General features: G+C 58.7%; 1 protein-coding gene across 3 annotated transcripts; it reads left to right on the forward strand.

Annotated features, from left to right (window-relative positions):
* The first annotated feature begins 3836 nt into the window (after nucleotides 1–3836).
* Nucleotides 3837–14543, forward strand: PLCXD1 (phosphatidylinositol specific phospholipase C X domain containing 1). Of its 3 annotated transcripts, XM_060186306.1 has the most exons (8): nucleotides 3837–3996; nucleotides 4139–4237; nucleotides 7567–7713; nucleotides 10195–10327; nucleotides 10864–10992; nucleotides 11768–11923; nucleotides 12759–12942; nucleotides 13751–14543. In XM_060186306.1, the coding sequence occupies exons 1-8, from the start codon at nucleotides 3875–3877 to the stop codon at nucleotides 13987–13989; spliced, it is 1209 nt and encodes a 402-aa protein (XP_060042289.1). In that variant the 5' UTR covers nucleotides 3837–3874; the 3' UTR covers nucleotides 13990–14543. The 3 variants fall into 3 exon arrangements, with proteins under 3 accessions (XP_060042289.1, XP_007538520.2, XP_016050438.1); XM_007538458.3 differs by lacking the exon at nucleotides 4139–4237; XM_016194952.2 differs by lacking the exons at nucleotides 3837–3996; nucleotides 4139–4237 and having other exon boundaries at nucleotides 7571–7709.

The following is a 14543-nucleotide window of genomic DNA, read 5'->3' on the forward strand; positions in this document are numbered from 1 at the left end:
CCCCTGCAGGTGGGGAGCCGGGGGCTCGAACCGGGATCCTTACGCCGGTCCTTGCGCTTTGCACCACATGCGCTTAACCCGCTGCGCTACCGCCCGACTCCCTGAGCCCAGTTTTCACCCATGTACAGCATCCTTCTCATCCAGTTTCACTCAGCTTCCTATTTGACAGAGAGCACTGCTCAACTCTAGAAGAAGGCAAGGTGCCAAGGCTGTAATTTAAGTGAACATTTTAGCCAGAGCAAGGACCTGGGTCTGAGCCCCCACTCCCCACCTGCACAGGCAGGATGGGGGGAGAAGCTTCACAAGCGGTGATGCAGGTCTGCAGGTGTCTTCCTGTCTCTGTCCCTCTCTATCTTCCCACCTCAACTTCTCTCTGTCCTATGTAATAAAATGGGGGAGGAAAAAATAGCCACCAGAAGAGAAGCAGTGGATTTGTAGGGCCAGCACCGAGCCCCAGTGACTAGAGGCAAACAAAAAAAAGGACTGAAATGAACCTGGGGGGGGTGTCAGGTACCCATGCCCTGTGTCTGCAGACCACCCTACCCTCGCCCGTTATCCTTCTAGGATATTTCTAGAGGTAGTGGGAGGGGAGAGAGGACATCTCAATTTCCCTCTGTCCTATCCAAAAAATAAAAAAATATATATATGGCCTCCAGGAGCAGTGGGTTTGTAGCACAGACACCAAGCCCCAGTGATCACCCTGGAGGCAAAAAGATAAATAAATAAAATAAAAAAAGAGAGAGAGAGAAGGGATACGGAGAGAAAGACAAAGACACACCCGCAGCCCTGCTTCATCATTCTTGGAGCTCTCCACCTGCAGGTGAGGACCAGGGACTTGAACCTGGGTCCTTGTGCACTGTTATGTGAGCACTCAACCAGGTGTGCCACCACCTTGCCCACTTTTTTTAGTTCTCGAAAGGGGCCGGGGGTAGATAGCATATGCAAAAAAAAAAAAAACAGGTAGATAGATATGCAAGCAGACTCTCATACCTGAGGCTCCAAAGTCTCAGGTTCAATTCCCCACCACCACCACCACCACCACCACAAGCCAGGGCAGAAACAAAAAGGATATAAGGAAACCCAGTGAGGATGGCTGAGACAGATGCCTACAGACTCCCAGCACCCGGCAAGTGCAAGGTGGCAGCGAGGAGGCAAAGGACTCGGGCTCTCTGCCCACACTGCTGTGAGAGGAAGGGCTGTAGAAGGCTCTGTCCCACCGCAGGTCAAACACCACCCAGCCTGCAGGGTCTCTAGGTAAGGGGACAGTCATGAGCCCCTGTACCTAAAATAGGCCTACCAGCTTTTTCCAAAATAGAGACCCCCAAATTTCCATCTGCTGTATTCTTGCCTTGCCTTGAGGATCATGATTAGTCAACAATTTGTTCTGCCTTATGTCTTAATTCTTTTTCAGCCACCAGGTTCCAGATGCTACCGTGATGACAACCTGACTTCTCTGGACAGACAACCCCACCAATGTGTCCTGGAGCTCTGCTTCCAGAGCCCTGGCCTACTAGGGAAAGAGAGAGACAGGCTGGGAGTATGGATCCACCTGTCAACGCCCATGTTCAGCGGGGAAGCAATTACAGAGGCCAGACCTTCCACCTTTTGCATCCCACAATGACCCTGGGTCCATACTCCCAGAGGGATAGAGAATAGGAAAGCTGTCGGGGTGGGGGGGGGGGATGGGATACGGAGTTCTGGTGGTGGGGATTGTGTGGAGTTGTACCCCTCTTATCCTATGGTCTTGTCAATATTTCCATTTTATAAATTAAAGAAAAAATAAAACAGGGAAGCAAATCTTAATTACTAAATAAGACAAGAGCTGACACTCTCAGACTGCATTAGACTCATTCCAGCACTCCCAAAGAAATTTTTTTATTATTGTTATTTTTTCTATAGAGGCAAAGAAAAGGGGAGATACTGTGGCATCATTCCACGCTTCCTGGAGCTCCCCCTGGCACCATGGTGCCCCCATGGTGGCTCTGGGCCCTAGCCATGCCCTCGCTCATATGAAGGCCAGGGGCCTGGCTGGTGGGCATTTCCTAGGAACAAGAGAAGAGGTTGGGATTTTCAAGGAGGGATTGGGGGTCATCTGCAGAGTCTGGGGACTGCTGTGAACAGTGGGACTCAGGGAGGTGAGTCACAGCCCATTCCCAGCCCAGATGAGGGGGTACCTGCACGGGGAGGTGGGCCCAGTGGGGGTCTGGTGCCTTGGAGAGCACTTGGGGGCCCAGCCTCCTGCACCTGCAAATGGCACTGGGGGCACATTCGGGATGCGGAGGGAAGCTCCCCTTTAGGGTCTGTGAGGGCTCTCTCCCACCTCTGGACACCAACCCCCATATCTGCTCCTCACCCCTGTGAGGCCCCTGTGGCCCTTTGAGAGGCCTCCCCAAGACTGTTTCTGTATTTGGTGGGAGAGGAAGCTGCTTCATTCTTTAGGAGAAAGGGAGGAAGAGAAGAAACTGTCAATTATTTATTTAGAAGAGGGGAGGGAGAGAAGGGGTGTTCAGTTATTTATTTAGGAGAGGAAGAGAGAAGAAACTTTATTTATTTAAGAGGAGAGGAGAGGAGAGGAGAGAGAGAAGGAACTTTCATTATTTATTTAGGAGAGGGGGAGAGAAAAAACTTTTTTCAATGGGGCTAGATAGCAGAATGGCTATGCCAAGAGACTCTCATGCCTGAGGTTCTGAAGTTACAGGTTCAATCCCCCACACACACACACACAGGCACACACACCACCTTCAGCCTGAGCTGAGCGGTGCTCTGGTTAAAAGACGGGGGCGGGGGGAGAGAAAAGAAAAGAAGATAAACCTTTTCTGTAGGAGAGAGAGACACAGAGGCAGAGAGGCTTAAAGAGACACACAGAAGAGCAACTTGCCCAAGCACCTTCTCGCTCCAGCAAGCACCTCTGGGGACACCCAGGGTGCCGTGGGTGCTAAGGCTCAAACCCAGGGGTTGTTTCAGGGACAGAGTCCTGGGCCCAAGCAAGGGCCAAGAGCTGGAAACCTGATGCTCACTGTGTGTGCCTGTGTGTATGTATGTACCTGTACTTTGTGTGTGTGTGTGTGTGTGTGTGTGTGTATGTGTGTGTGTGTGTGTGTACACATGCCTAGGCCTTGTGTGCCTGAGTGTGTGCTTGTGTGTGTGTGCCTGAGTGTGTGCATCTGTGTGTGTGTCTCTGTGTGTGCATCTGTGTGCATGTGTGTGTGTGCCTGTGCATCTGTGTGTCTGTGTGTGTGCATCTGTGTGTGTGCCTGTGTGTGTGTGTCTGTGTGCCTCTGTGTGTGCATGTGTGTGTGTATGTGCCAGTGAGAGTGTGCGTCGTGTGTCTGTGTGTGTGCTTGTGTGTGTGCATCTGTGTGCCTATGTGTGTATGCCTATGTGTGTGCGTCTGTGTGCATGTGTGCATGCATGTGTGTGTGCGTGTGTACCTGTGTGTGCCTGTATCTGTGTGAGGGTGGAGGGGCTAAGTAAGCCCCTCCAGGCAGGCCCAGTGCCCGGCTCTGGGCGGCCCTGTTTGGAGAGTCCTCAAGTGTGCCTGAGCTCCTGAGTAACTAGCTGAAGAGCTCTGAGCTGAGTTGACATGGCACTTCCGGTCCCAGGGCTCCACCCAGGCCTTTGCAAAACCAGCCGGAAGGTTTCCCCTGATCTATGGCCAAGATGGAGGCAGCTGGAGAGTCAGCTCAGGGGGTGAGTCCGACCCCCTGCAGAGTAGCCCCTGTAGCTGGAGAGAGAGAGTACCCTCCTCCGTCAGGGCAGCACCCAGAGGGCACCCAGCGCCCCCCAGCCTTGGGAGCAGGGTGAGCTGCCAGGACTCACTGATGTCAGGAACCAGGAAGGGAACACGCCCCTGGCACATGCTAAGACATGTCACATGTCAGCTTATGCCAGGTGCAACCACTACAGTCCTGAGTCACACGCGTGTGCACACCTCACAGGAGCCAGCAGAGGTGGGGAGCCGGTGGCCTTGGTGGAGGGCACAGAGGGTCCCAGAAGGTGAGGGGTGTGACTACAGTGTGAGGTGTCCTCTGGGGCAGCAGGGGAGGGGCACTGGGGGCCCCCGGGTGGACAGGACCTCTCGCTGGGGGTGGTGCTCCAGGGAGGAGGCTGAGGGCCACTTGTGGGAGGGTTTGCTCAGGCTGATGCAACAGGAGCAGGTCAGCCGTGTGGACAGAGGGCAGACGGAGGGCAGGGTGGCCAGGGGTCAGGCTGCTGTCTCCACACAGGCCCCAGCTGGGTGAGTACCCTCCCTGACCCGGTTCCTGGGGAGGGACAGGGGTGTGGGGAGAAGACAGGTGTGGGAAGGGGTATGTTTGGGGAGGAGACAGGATGTGGGCATAGAGAGGAGACAGAAAGTAGAAAGAGGACAGGCTGTGGGGAAGGGACAGGGCTGGGGTAGTGCCTATGTGGAGGGGACAGGTGAGTGCTGGGGACACAGGTGAGTCCTGGGGACAGGTGAGTGCTGGGGGACAGGTGAGTGCTGGGGACTGGTGAGTGTTGAGGGACAGGTGAGTGCTGGGGACAGGTGAGTGCTGGGGGACAAGCCAGTGCTGGGGTCATGTGAGTGTTGGGGACAGGTGAGTGCTGGGGACAGGTGAGTGTTGGGGACAGGTGAGTGCTGGGAACACAGGTGAGTGCTGGGAACACAGGTGAGTGCTGGGGATTGGTGAGTGCTGGGGGACAGGTGAGTGCTGGGGACAGGTGAGTGCTGGGGGACAGGTGAGTGCTGGGGGACAGGTGAGTGCTGGGGACTGGTGAGTGCTGGGGGACAGGTGAGTGCTGGGGACAGGTGAGTGCAGGGGGACAGGTAAGTCCTGGGAACCCAGGTGAATGCTGGGGACAGGTGAGTGCTGGTGACAGGTGAGTGCTGGGGGACAGGTGAGTTCTGGGGACAGGTGAGTGGTGGGGGACAGGTGAGTGTTGGGGACAGGTGAGTGCTGGGGACAGGTGAGTGCTGGGGACAGATGAGTGCTGGGAACACAGGTGAGTGCTGGGAACACAGGTGAGTGCTGGGGACAGGTGAGTGTTGAGGGACAGGTGAGTGCTGGGGTCAGGTGAGTGCTGGGGGACAGGTGAGTGCTGGGGACAGGTGGGTGCTGGGAACAGGTGGGTGCTGGGAACAGGTGAGTGTTGAGGGACAGGTGAGTGCTGTGGTCAGGTGAGTGTTGGGGGACAGGTGAGTGTTGGGGACAGGTGAGTTCTGGGGACAGGTGAGTGCTGGGGGACAGGTGAGTTCTGGGGACAGGTGAGTACTGGGGACAGGTGAGTGCTGGGGGACAAGTGAGTGTTGGGGACAGGTAAGTGCTGGGGACAGGTGAATGTTGGGGACAGGTGAGTGCTGGGGACAGGTGAATGCTGGGAACACAGGTAAGTGCTGGGGACTAGTGAGTGTTGAGGGACAGGTGAGTGCTGGGGTCAGGTGAGTGTTGGGGGACAGGTGAGTTCTGGGGACAGGTGGGTGCTGGGAACAGGTGAGTGTTGAGGGACAGGTGAGTGCTGGGGTCAGGTGAGTGTTGGGGGACAGGTGAGTGCTGGGGACAGGTGAGTGTTGGGGACAGGTGAGTGCTGGGGACTGGTGAGTGCTGGGGACAGGTGAGTGCTGGGAACACAGGTGAGTGCTGGGGACTGGTGAGTGTTGAGGGACAGGTGAGTGCTGCGGACAGGTGAGTGTTGGGGACAGGTGAGTGCTGGGGACTGGTGAGTGCTGGGGACAGGTGAGTGCTGGGAGACAAGTGAGTGATGGGGACAGGTGAGTGCTGGGGACAGGTGAGTGCTGGGGACAGGAGAGGAGGAGGGAGTGCCACTCTACTGCAGGCAGCCAGCACCTATTCAGCAGGGAGCTATTTCCTGTGTCCTGGGGTGTTGTCTCCCAAGAGGATCTTCCCTGTGAGATCATAGGTGGGAGGCTGGGTATCTCAGCCTGCAGGTAGCAGGGGTGGGGCTTGTACATCCTCTTCTTGTACATCACTCTCCTCTCTGCCCTGGTGAGTGCAGGGGAGGGTTTGAGGGGCTAGTTGGGAGTTGACCTCAGTAGGGTAAAGCTGCCTATGCCCTCTATAAGATGTCACTGCCCACCTGAACTGCACCTGCTGAAGAGGCCCCCAGAGTTCCAGGTGTGCTGAGCGCCCTGACCCCACACAGGGGAGGGACCCCACCCCCAGAGTCCCAGGTGTGCTGAGCGCCCTGACCCCACACAGAGGAGAGACCCCACCCCCAGAGTTCCAGGTGTGCTCAGCACCCTGACTCCACACAGAGGAGAGACCCCACCCCCAGAGTTCCAGGTGTGCTGAGCACCCTGACTCCACACAGGGGAGGGACCCCACCCCAGAGTTCCAGGTGTGCTCAGCGCCCTGACCCCACACAGGGGAGGGACCCCCACCCCCAGAGTTCCAGGTGTGCTCAGCACCCTGACTCCACACAGGGGAGGGACCCCCACCCCAGAGTTCCAGGTGTGCTCAGCGCCCTGACCCCACACAGGGGAGGGACCCCCACCCCCAGAGTTCCAGGTGTGCTCAGCGCCCTGACCCCACACAGGGGAGGGACCCCCACCCCCAGAGTTCCAGGTGTGCTGAGTGCCCTGACCCCACACAGGGGAGGGACCCCCACCCCCAGAGTTCCAGGTGTGCTCAGCACCCTGACTCCACACAGAGGAGAGACCCCACCCCCAGAGTTCCAGGTGTGCTGAGCACCCTGACTCCACACAGGGGAGGGACCCCACCCCAGAGCTCCAGGTGTGCTCAGTGCCCTGACTCCACACAGGGGAGGGACCCCACCCCCAGAGTTCCAGGTGTGCTCAGCGCCCTGACTCCACACAGGGGAGGGACCCCCACCCCAGAGCTCCAGGTGTGCTGAGCGCCCTGACTCCACACAGGGGAGGGACCCCACCCCCAGAGTTCCAGGTGTGCTCAGCGCCCTGACCCCACACGGGGGAGGGACTCCCACCCCCAGAGTTCCAGGTGTGCTGAGCGCCCTGACCCCACACAGAGGAGGGACCCCACCCCCAGAGTCCCAGGTGTGCTGAGCGCCCTGACCCCACACAGAGGAGAGACCCCACCCCCAGAGTTCCAGGTGTGCTCAGCGCCCTGACCCCACACAGAGGAGAGAACCCACCCCCAGAGTTCCAGGTGTGCTGAGCGCCCTGACCCCACACAGGGGAGGGACCCCACCCCCGGAGTTCCAGGTGTGCTGAGCGCCCTGACCCCAATTTTCTGCTGATGCTGCAGGATTTCTGAGACCAGCAGGAGCAGGGTCAAGGCAGAGGCGGGCAGGGAGCAGCCCCGGTCATCTTGAGGGGCCTGTGTCTCTCCTCTCCCTGGATGGCCCCAGTGCTGTGCGTCTGGGACCTCACCTCATCTTCATGACCTGTTTGTAAACACAACTCCAAACACAGTCATGTGTGGGTCCTGGGGTTCTCTCTGTCTGCCTCCACTTCTCTCTCTGTCTGTCTTTCCCCATATATCTGTCTCTCTTCCTGCATGTCCCCACACCTACCCCCTCCCAGAAGGTCTGTCTGTATCCTGCACAGGGGAGCCCCAGTCCCGGCTCAGGGCCCTGCTCTCCCCTCAGGTCTGGCCCCCCCACAATGGGTGGGCAGCTGAGCTCTGTGGGTAGCGTCTACACCCGGCCTGATGACTCGAGCCTCGAAGACTGGATGTCAGCTCTGTATCCTGAGCTCTGGGACCTGCCCCTCCACCATCTGTCCATCCCAGGCAAGTTGCAGCTCTCTGGGGGGCCTGGGGTCTTTCCTGAGGTGGGGACCCAGAGCTGTGTCTAAGCTGACCTGCAGGCCCCAGTCCCCACACAACTGACTGCAGGTCCCAGGGCTGCCATCCTCACTCTGAGCATGTGTGTCTGTGTCTCTGTGACTGTGTGTGTCTCTGTGACTGTGAATGTGTGTCTCTGTGACTGTGTCTCTCTGTGTGTCTCGGTGACTGTGTCTCTGTGACTGTGACTGTGTGTCCCTGTGACTTTGTCTCTTTGACTGTGTGTCTCTGTGACTGTGTCTGTGACTGTGTGTCTCTGTTTGTATCTGTGACTATGTCTCTCTGTGACTATGTCTCTCTGTGACTGTCTCTGTGACTGTGTCTCTGTGACTGTGTCTCTGTGTGTCTCTGTGACTGTGTGTCTCTGTGACTGTGTGTCTCTGTGACTGTGTCTCTGTGACTGTGTCTCTGTGACTGTGTCTCTGTGTGTCTCTGTGACTGTGTGTCTCTGTGACTGTGTGTCTCTGTGACTGTGTGTCTCTGTGACTATGTCTCTGTGACTGTGTCTCTGTGACTGTGTGTCTCTGTGACTGTGTCTCTGTGACTGTGCCTCTGTGACTGTGCCTCTCTGTGACTGTGTCTCTGTGACTGTGTCTCTGTGACTGTGTGTCTCTGTGACTGTGTCTCTGTGACTGTGTCTCTGTGACTGTGCCTCTCTGTGTGTCTCTGTGACTGTGTCTCTGTGATTGTGCGTCTCTGTGACTGTGTCTCTGTGACTGTGTCTCTGTGTGTCTCTGTGACTGTGTGTCTCTGTGACTGTGTGTCTCTGTGACTATGTCTCTGTGACTGTGTCTCTGTGACTGTGTGTCTCTGTGACTGTGTCTCTGTGACTGTGCCTCTGTGACTGTGCCTCTCTGTGACTGTGTCTCTGTGACTGTGTCTCTGTGACTGTGTGTCTCTGTGACTGTGTCTCTGTGACTGTGTCTCTGTGACTGTGCCTCTCTGTGTGTCTCTGTGACTGTGTCTCTGTGATTGTGCGTCTCTGTGACTGTGCCTCTCTGTGTGTCTCTGTGACTGTGTGTCTCTGTGACTGTGTGTCTTTGTGACTGTGTCTCTGTGACTGTGTCTCTGTGGCTGTGTCTCTGTGGCTGTGTCTCTATGACTGTGCCTCTCTGTGTGTCTCTGTGACTGTGTGTCTCTGTGACTGTGTCTCTGTGGCTGTGTCTCTGTGGCTGTGTCTCTGTGACTGTGTGACTCTGTGACTGTGTCTCTGTGACTGTGTCTCTGACTGTGTGTCTCTGTGACTGTGTGTCTCTGTGACTGTCTCTGTGACTGTGTCTGTGACTGTGCCTCTCTGTGTGTCTCTGTGACTGTGTCTCTGTGACTGTGTGTCTCTGTGACTGTGTGTCTCTGTGACTGTGTCTCTGTGACTGTCTCTCTGTGACTGTGTGTCTGTGACTGTGTGTCTCTGTGACTGTCTCTCTATGACTGTGTCTCTGTGACTGTGTCTCTGTGACTGTGTCTCTGTGACTGTGTCTCTGTGACTGTGTGTCTCTCTGTGTGTGTCTGTGACTGTGTCTCTGTGACTATGTCTCTGTGACTGTGTGTCTCTGTGACTGTGCGCTCTGTGACTGTGTCTCTGTGACTGTGTGTCTCTGTGACTGTGTCTCTGTGACTGTGTCTCTGTGACTGTGTGTCTCTGTGACTGTGTCTCTGTGACTGTGCCTCTCTGTGTGTCTCTCTGACTGTGTCTCTGTGATTGTGCATCTCTGTGACTGTGTCTCTGTGACTGTGCCTCTCTGTGTGTCTCTGTGACTGTGTGTCTCTGTGACTGTGTCTCTGTGACTGTGTCTCTGTGGCTGTGTCTCTGTGACTGTGCCTCTGTGACTGTGCCTCTCTGTGTGTCTCTGTGACTGTGTGTCTCTGTGACTGTGTCTCTGTGACTGTGTCTCTGTGGCTGTGTCTCTGTGACTGTGTGTCTGTGACTGTGTGTCTGTGACTGTGTCTCTGTGACTGTGTCTCTGTGACTGTGCCTCTCTGTGTCTCTCTGACTGTGTCTCTGTGACTGTGCCTCTGTGACTGTGTCTCTGTGACTGTGTCTCTGTGACTGTGTGTCTCTGTGGCTGTGTCTCTGTGACTGTGTGTCTCTGTGACTGTGTGTCTGTGACTGTGCCTCTGTGACTGTGTCTCTGTGACTGTGTGTCTCTGTGACTGTGTCTCTGTGACTGTGTCTCTGTGGCTGTGTCTCTGTGACTGTGTGTCTCTGTGGCTGTGTCTCCGACTGTGTCTCTGTGACTGTGCCTCTCTGTGTGTCTCTGTGACTGTGTCTCTGTGACTGTGTCTCTGTGGCTGTGTCTCTGTGACTGTGCCTCTCTGTGTGTCTCTGTGACTGTGTCTCTGTGACTGTGTGTCTGTGAGTCTATCTGCTCCTCTAGCACAGAGGACGGACTGCCAGCCTCACGGCTGGCCTCCACCGCGTGTCCCCAGGCAGCCATGACACAATGACCTACTGCCTGAACCGGAAGTCGCCCGTCGCCCCTGACCAGTCCTGGCTGCTGCGGCTCCTGACCAAGCTGCTGCCCTGTGTCACCCGCCCTGTAGTGCTCAAGTGGGCCATCACCCAGGTGAGGCTGCAGGCCGTGGTCTGGGGCAGACAGATGCATAGTGGAGCCCCCAGCCGGGCAGGTGTAGAGGCCACCGCTGCAGAGCCGGGACTGGGGTCCCCGGGCGGGACGTTAGTTTCTGTTCTACCTCCTGGCACCTTGCTGCCCCCGCGGGCAGCTCTGTCTTCCTCCATCATGTCTGCTCGCCCGGCCTGGGGTGTGGATGGGACACGCCTGTCCGCATGACAGTGGACGCTCCCCAGCCATCAGCCCGCCGGGCGTCCCAGGTCCAGAGCGACGGGAGAGGCGACAGCAGAGGCCTCGGGGTTCCTGCCACCACCAGAGCCCCTCCCGCGGCTCTCGGAGTCTCTGGCTGGCGGTCTCTGCGGAGACGAGCGACGTCCAGGGGCGGCTATGAGCTCAGGGCTGCCTGTTGCCGCCCGCCCTCGGGGTGCCCGGCCGGCCGGGAGGGGCTCAGGGGGCAGCGCCGCCGAGGCGTCAGCTGGCCAGGCGTCCCCCGGGCAGGTGCCACACCACAGGCGCTGACCCTCCCTCAGGACCTGGACGTCACAGCGCAGCTGTCCGCAGGGGTGCGGTACCTGGACCTGCGCGTCGCCCACATGCGGGACGGGACCGACAGGAACCTGCACTTCCTGCACGTGGTGTACACCACCGCCCTCGTGGAGGTGGGTCAGGCGGCAGGGGGCAGGGAGCAGGGGGACTCTTGTGTGCTGGGGGGGGTCAGGAATCAGAGCGACACGGCTGTGGCTGGGGGAGGTGAGTCAGGGGTCAGAGGTCAGGGGACACAGCTGTGCTGGGGGAAGTGGGTCAGGGGTCAGAGGTCAGGAGCCCTCTCTCTGCTGGGGAGGTGGGTCAGGGGTCAGAGGTTGGGGACCCATCTCTGCTGAGGGAGGAGGGTCGGGGGCTAAGCGGAGGAATCTCATCTTGGCAGCACACAGACAGCGTGGGTTCTGCTCCAGCCCTCAGGCCCCACCCTGAGGTGTCTGGCTGTCAGTGGGTCTCAGCCCGGTGGGGCTGCACAGGGGAGCGCGACATGCGTGTGCTCACGTGACGGGGAAGCACACCGAGCAGCCCGCACGCCTGAGGAACAGGAAGGTGGCTGCACTGCACGTGGACAGCCCTGAGCACGCATGTGAGACAGGGAGGGCACGGAGCTCACACACGCATGACGGAGGTGCCGCCCCAGCACGCACGCGTGTGGCCACAGCAAGCGCCCGTGTGTGCACGGCGGAGTCCCGGGCGCCGTGGAGCCCGGCAGAGGCCACAAGGGCAGCCCATGTGCAGGGGCGGGGGTGGGGTGCAGCCCGCACAGGGCGAGGGGACGGTGTCCAAGGACAAGGAGCAGCGACACTGCCCAGGACGGGGGCTGACCTCCAGCACGGGGGAGGGCCCCACACGGAGGACAAGGAGTGTCCCCACAACGTACACACGCCCCGATAGGACACGCTGACAGAGATCGCAGAGTGGCTGGAGCAGCACCCCAGGGAGGTGGTCATCTTGGCCTGCAGGAACTTCCAGGGCCTGAGCCAGACTCTGCACGAGTACCTGGTCACCTGCATCCGCAACATCTTTGGGGACATGCTGTGTCCTCGGGGGGTGAGAGACCCTGAGACAGTGTATGTGGGAGAGAGACCCTGAGACAGTGTGGGGGTGAGAGACCCTGAGACAGTGTGTGGGGGAGAGACCCTGAGACAGTGTGTGGGGGTGAGAGACCCTGAGACAGTGTGTGGGGGTGAGAGACCCTGAGACAGTGTGGGGGTGAGAGACCCTGAGACAGTGTGGGGGTGAGAGACCCTGAGACAGTGTGTGGGGGTGAGAGACCCTGAGACAGTGTGTGGGGGTGAGAGACCCTGAGACAGTGTGGGGGTGAGAGACCCTGAGACAGTATGTGGGGGTGAGAGACCCTGAGACAGTGTGTGGGAGACCCTGAGACAGTGTGTGGGGGTGAGAGACCCTGAGACAGTGTGGGGGTGAGAGACCCTGAGACAGTGTGTGGGGGAGAGACCCTGAGACAGTGTGTGGGGGAGAGACCCTGAGACAGTGTATGTGGGAGAGAGACCCTGAGACAGTGTGTGGGGGTGAGAGACCCTGAGACAGTGTGGGGTGAGAGACCCTGAGACAGTGTGTGGAGGTGAGAGACCCTGAGACAGTGTGTCCATGCCCCCAATCCAGGGACTCTGACAGCCCATCCCAGACGCTGATCCCTGACCTCTCTCAGGGCCTATTCTTGCCTGTTACCAAGCCCCAAACCCCCCTCACCACTCTAACCCCTAATCTCTCACCCTGACCCTAAACCCTAATCACTAACTCTAGCCCCTAACCAATAACTCCTACCCCTCGCCCTTAACCCCTAACCTCTAATTCTAACCCCTCGCCCCTAACCCCTCGCCCTAACCCCTCACCCTAAGCCTAGCCCCTGCCCTTCCTGCAGGAGGTCCCCTCGCTGAGGCAGCTGTGGGCACGGGGCCAGCAGGTGCTGCTGTCTTACGAGGATGAGGAGACGGTGAGCCGGCACCCCGAGCTCTGGCCGGGGATCCCCTATTGGTGGGGCGACAAGGTGAAGCCCCAAGACCTGGTGTGCTACCTGGAGCGGATGAAGAGCTGCGGGCGCCCAGGTGCGAGGGGCCCACAGGTGTGGCGTTGTGGGAGGAGGCGCGTGGGGGCTGCAGGTGCATGCAGGGGTGCGGCCCGAGTCTGTGAGCGCAGGGGCTCTCCGTGTAGAGGGGTCTGCCCCCCGCCCGTGTGCTCGAGCCTCAGTGAGTGGCTGGAGTGCAGGTCCTGCGTCAGTGCAGCACTCAGCTCCCATGTGGCCTGGCCCAGCTCTATCCCTCCATGCCCACTGAGCTGGACCCCCAGACTCAGCCCGTCCGCCCTGCCCAGCACAGCGAGCCAGGTGTCCCTGACCACTACCCCACCATGAGCCCCTACCCCTCCATAACCCCCAGACCCTTTCTGACCACCAGAAACACCCTGACCATTACCCCACACCTGACCCCCAGCCCCTCCCTGGCCCCCAGACCCTCCATGGCCTCCAGCCCCACACCTGACGCCCAGCCCCTCCTTGACCCACAGACCCTCCATGACCTCCAGCCCCACACCTGACCCCCCGCCACTCCCTGGCCCCCAGCCCCACACCTGAACTCCAGCCCTTCCCTGACTTCCAGCTCCCCCTGACCCCAAGCCCTACCCTGAACCAGAGAACCACACTGACCCCAGCCCCACACCTGACGCCCAGACCCTCCATGACCCTCAGCCCCTCACTGACTCCCAGAACCACCCTGACTTCCAGCTTCCCATGACTCCGAGCCCCTCCTGGCCCTCAGGCCCTCCCTGACCCCCAGCCCCCTCCTGGTCCCCAGCCCCACCCTGACCCCCAGCCCCCTCCTGGCCCCCAGCCCCACCCTGACCCCGCCCATGTTACAGGGGGACTGTTTGTGGCGGGCACCAACCTGACAGAGACGCTGGAGTACGTGCTGGCCCACCCGGGCCAGTCTCTGCGGTCAGTGACACTGCCCGGCCTGCCCTTCCTGGGCGCCTGGGTGAGGGCGCAGTGCCCGGGGCCAGCCTCCCGCTGCACCAACATCATCGCCGGGGACTTCATCGGGGCCACCAGCTTCGTCAGCGACGTGGTCGGGCTCAACCGTAAGCTGCTGCAGTGCTGACCCCGCACCCGCCCCACGTCTGGGGAGCTGAGCACACCCACCCCCATCCCGAGAGAGAGACGTGTGTGCACCTGTGCTCTCGGCAGCATGATTTAGAACAGCCTGAACCTGGAAGCCAGCCAGGTGCCCAACAACAGACGAGTGGCTGAGCAAGTTGTGGTCTGTATACACCATGGAATACTACTCAGCAGTGAAGAAGGATGAAGTCGCCTTCTTCACCTCATGTGGGATAGAGCTGGAAGGAACCATGTGAAGTGAGAGCAGCCAGAAAGAGAAGGATGAAGATGGGGTGATCTCACTCACAGACAGAAGGGGAGACATCAGAACAGAAGGGGAAACACCAAGCAGAACTTGCACTGGGTCTGGTGTCTTGCACCAAAGTAAAGGACTCTGGGGTGAGGGGGGCTTTCAGGTCCTGGGCCCTGATGGTGGAGGAGGAGCTAGGCTGGAAAGGGGAGTGTTTTGCAGAAAACTGAGAAATTTTATACACATTCGAACAACTGTATTTACTATAAACCATTAATCTACTCAAAAATAAAAAATCCTGAGTCTTG

This window comes from Erinaceus europaeus, chromosome 2 (genome assembly GCF_950295315.1).
Source record: "Erinaceus europaeus chromosome 2, mEriEur2.1, whole genome shotgun sequence".
NCBI lineage: Eukaryota > Metazoa > Chordata > Mammalia > Eulipotyphla > Erinaceidae > Erinaceus > Erinaceus europaeus.

What these genes read in the sequence shown, in the direction of transcription:
- PLCXD1 (XM_060186306.1), top strand. Translation starts at nt 3,875, where the DNA reads ATGTCAGCTTATGCCAGGTGCAACCACTACAGTCCTGAGTCACACGCG. An exon ending in ACACCACCGCCCTCGTGGAG is followed by an intron (nt 10,993 to 11,767) that starts GTGGGTCAGGCG and finishes ACGCCCCGATAG; the next exon opens with GACACGCTGACAGAGATCGC. An exon ending in ACATGCTGTGTCCTCGGGGG is followed by an intron (nt 11,924 to 12,758) that starts GTGAGAGACCCT and finishes CCCTTCCTGCAG; the next exon opens with GAGGTCCCCTCGCTGAGGCA.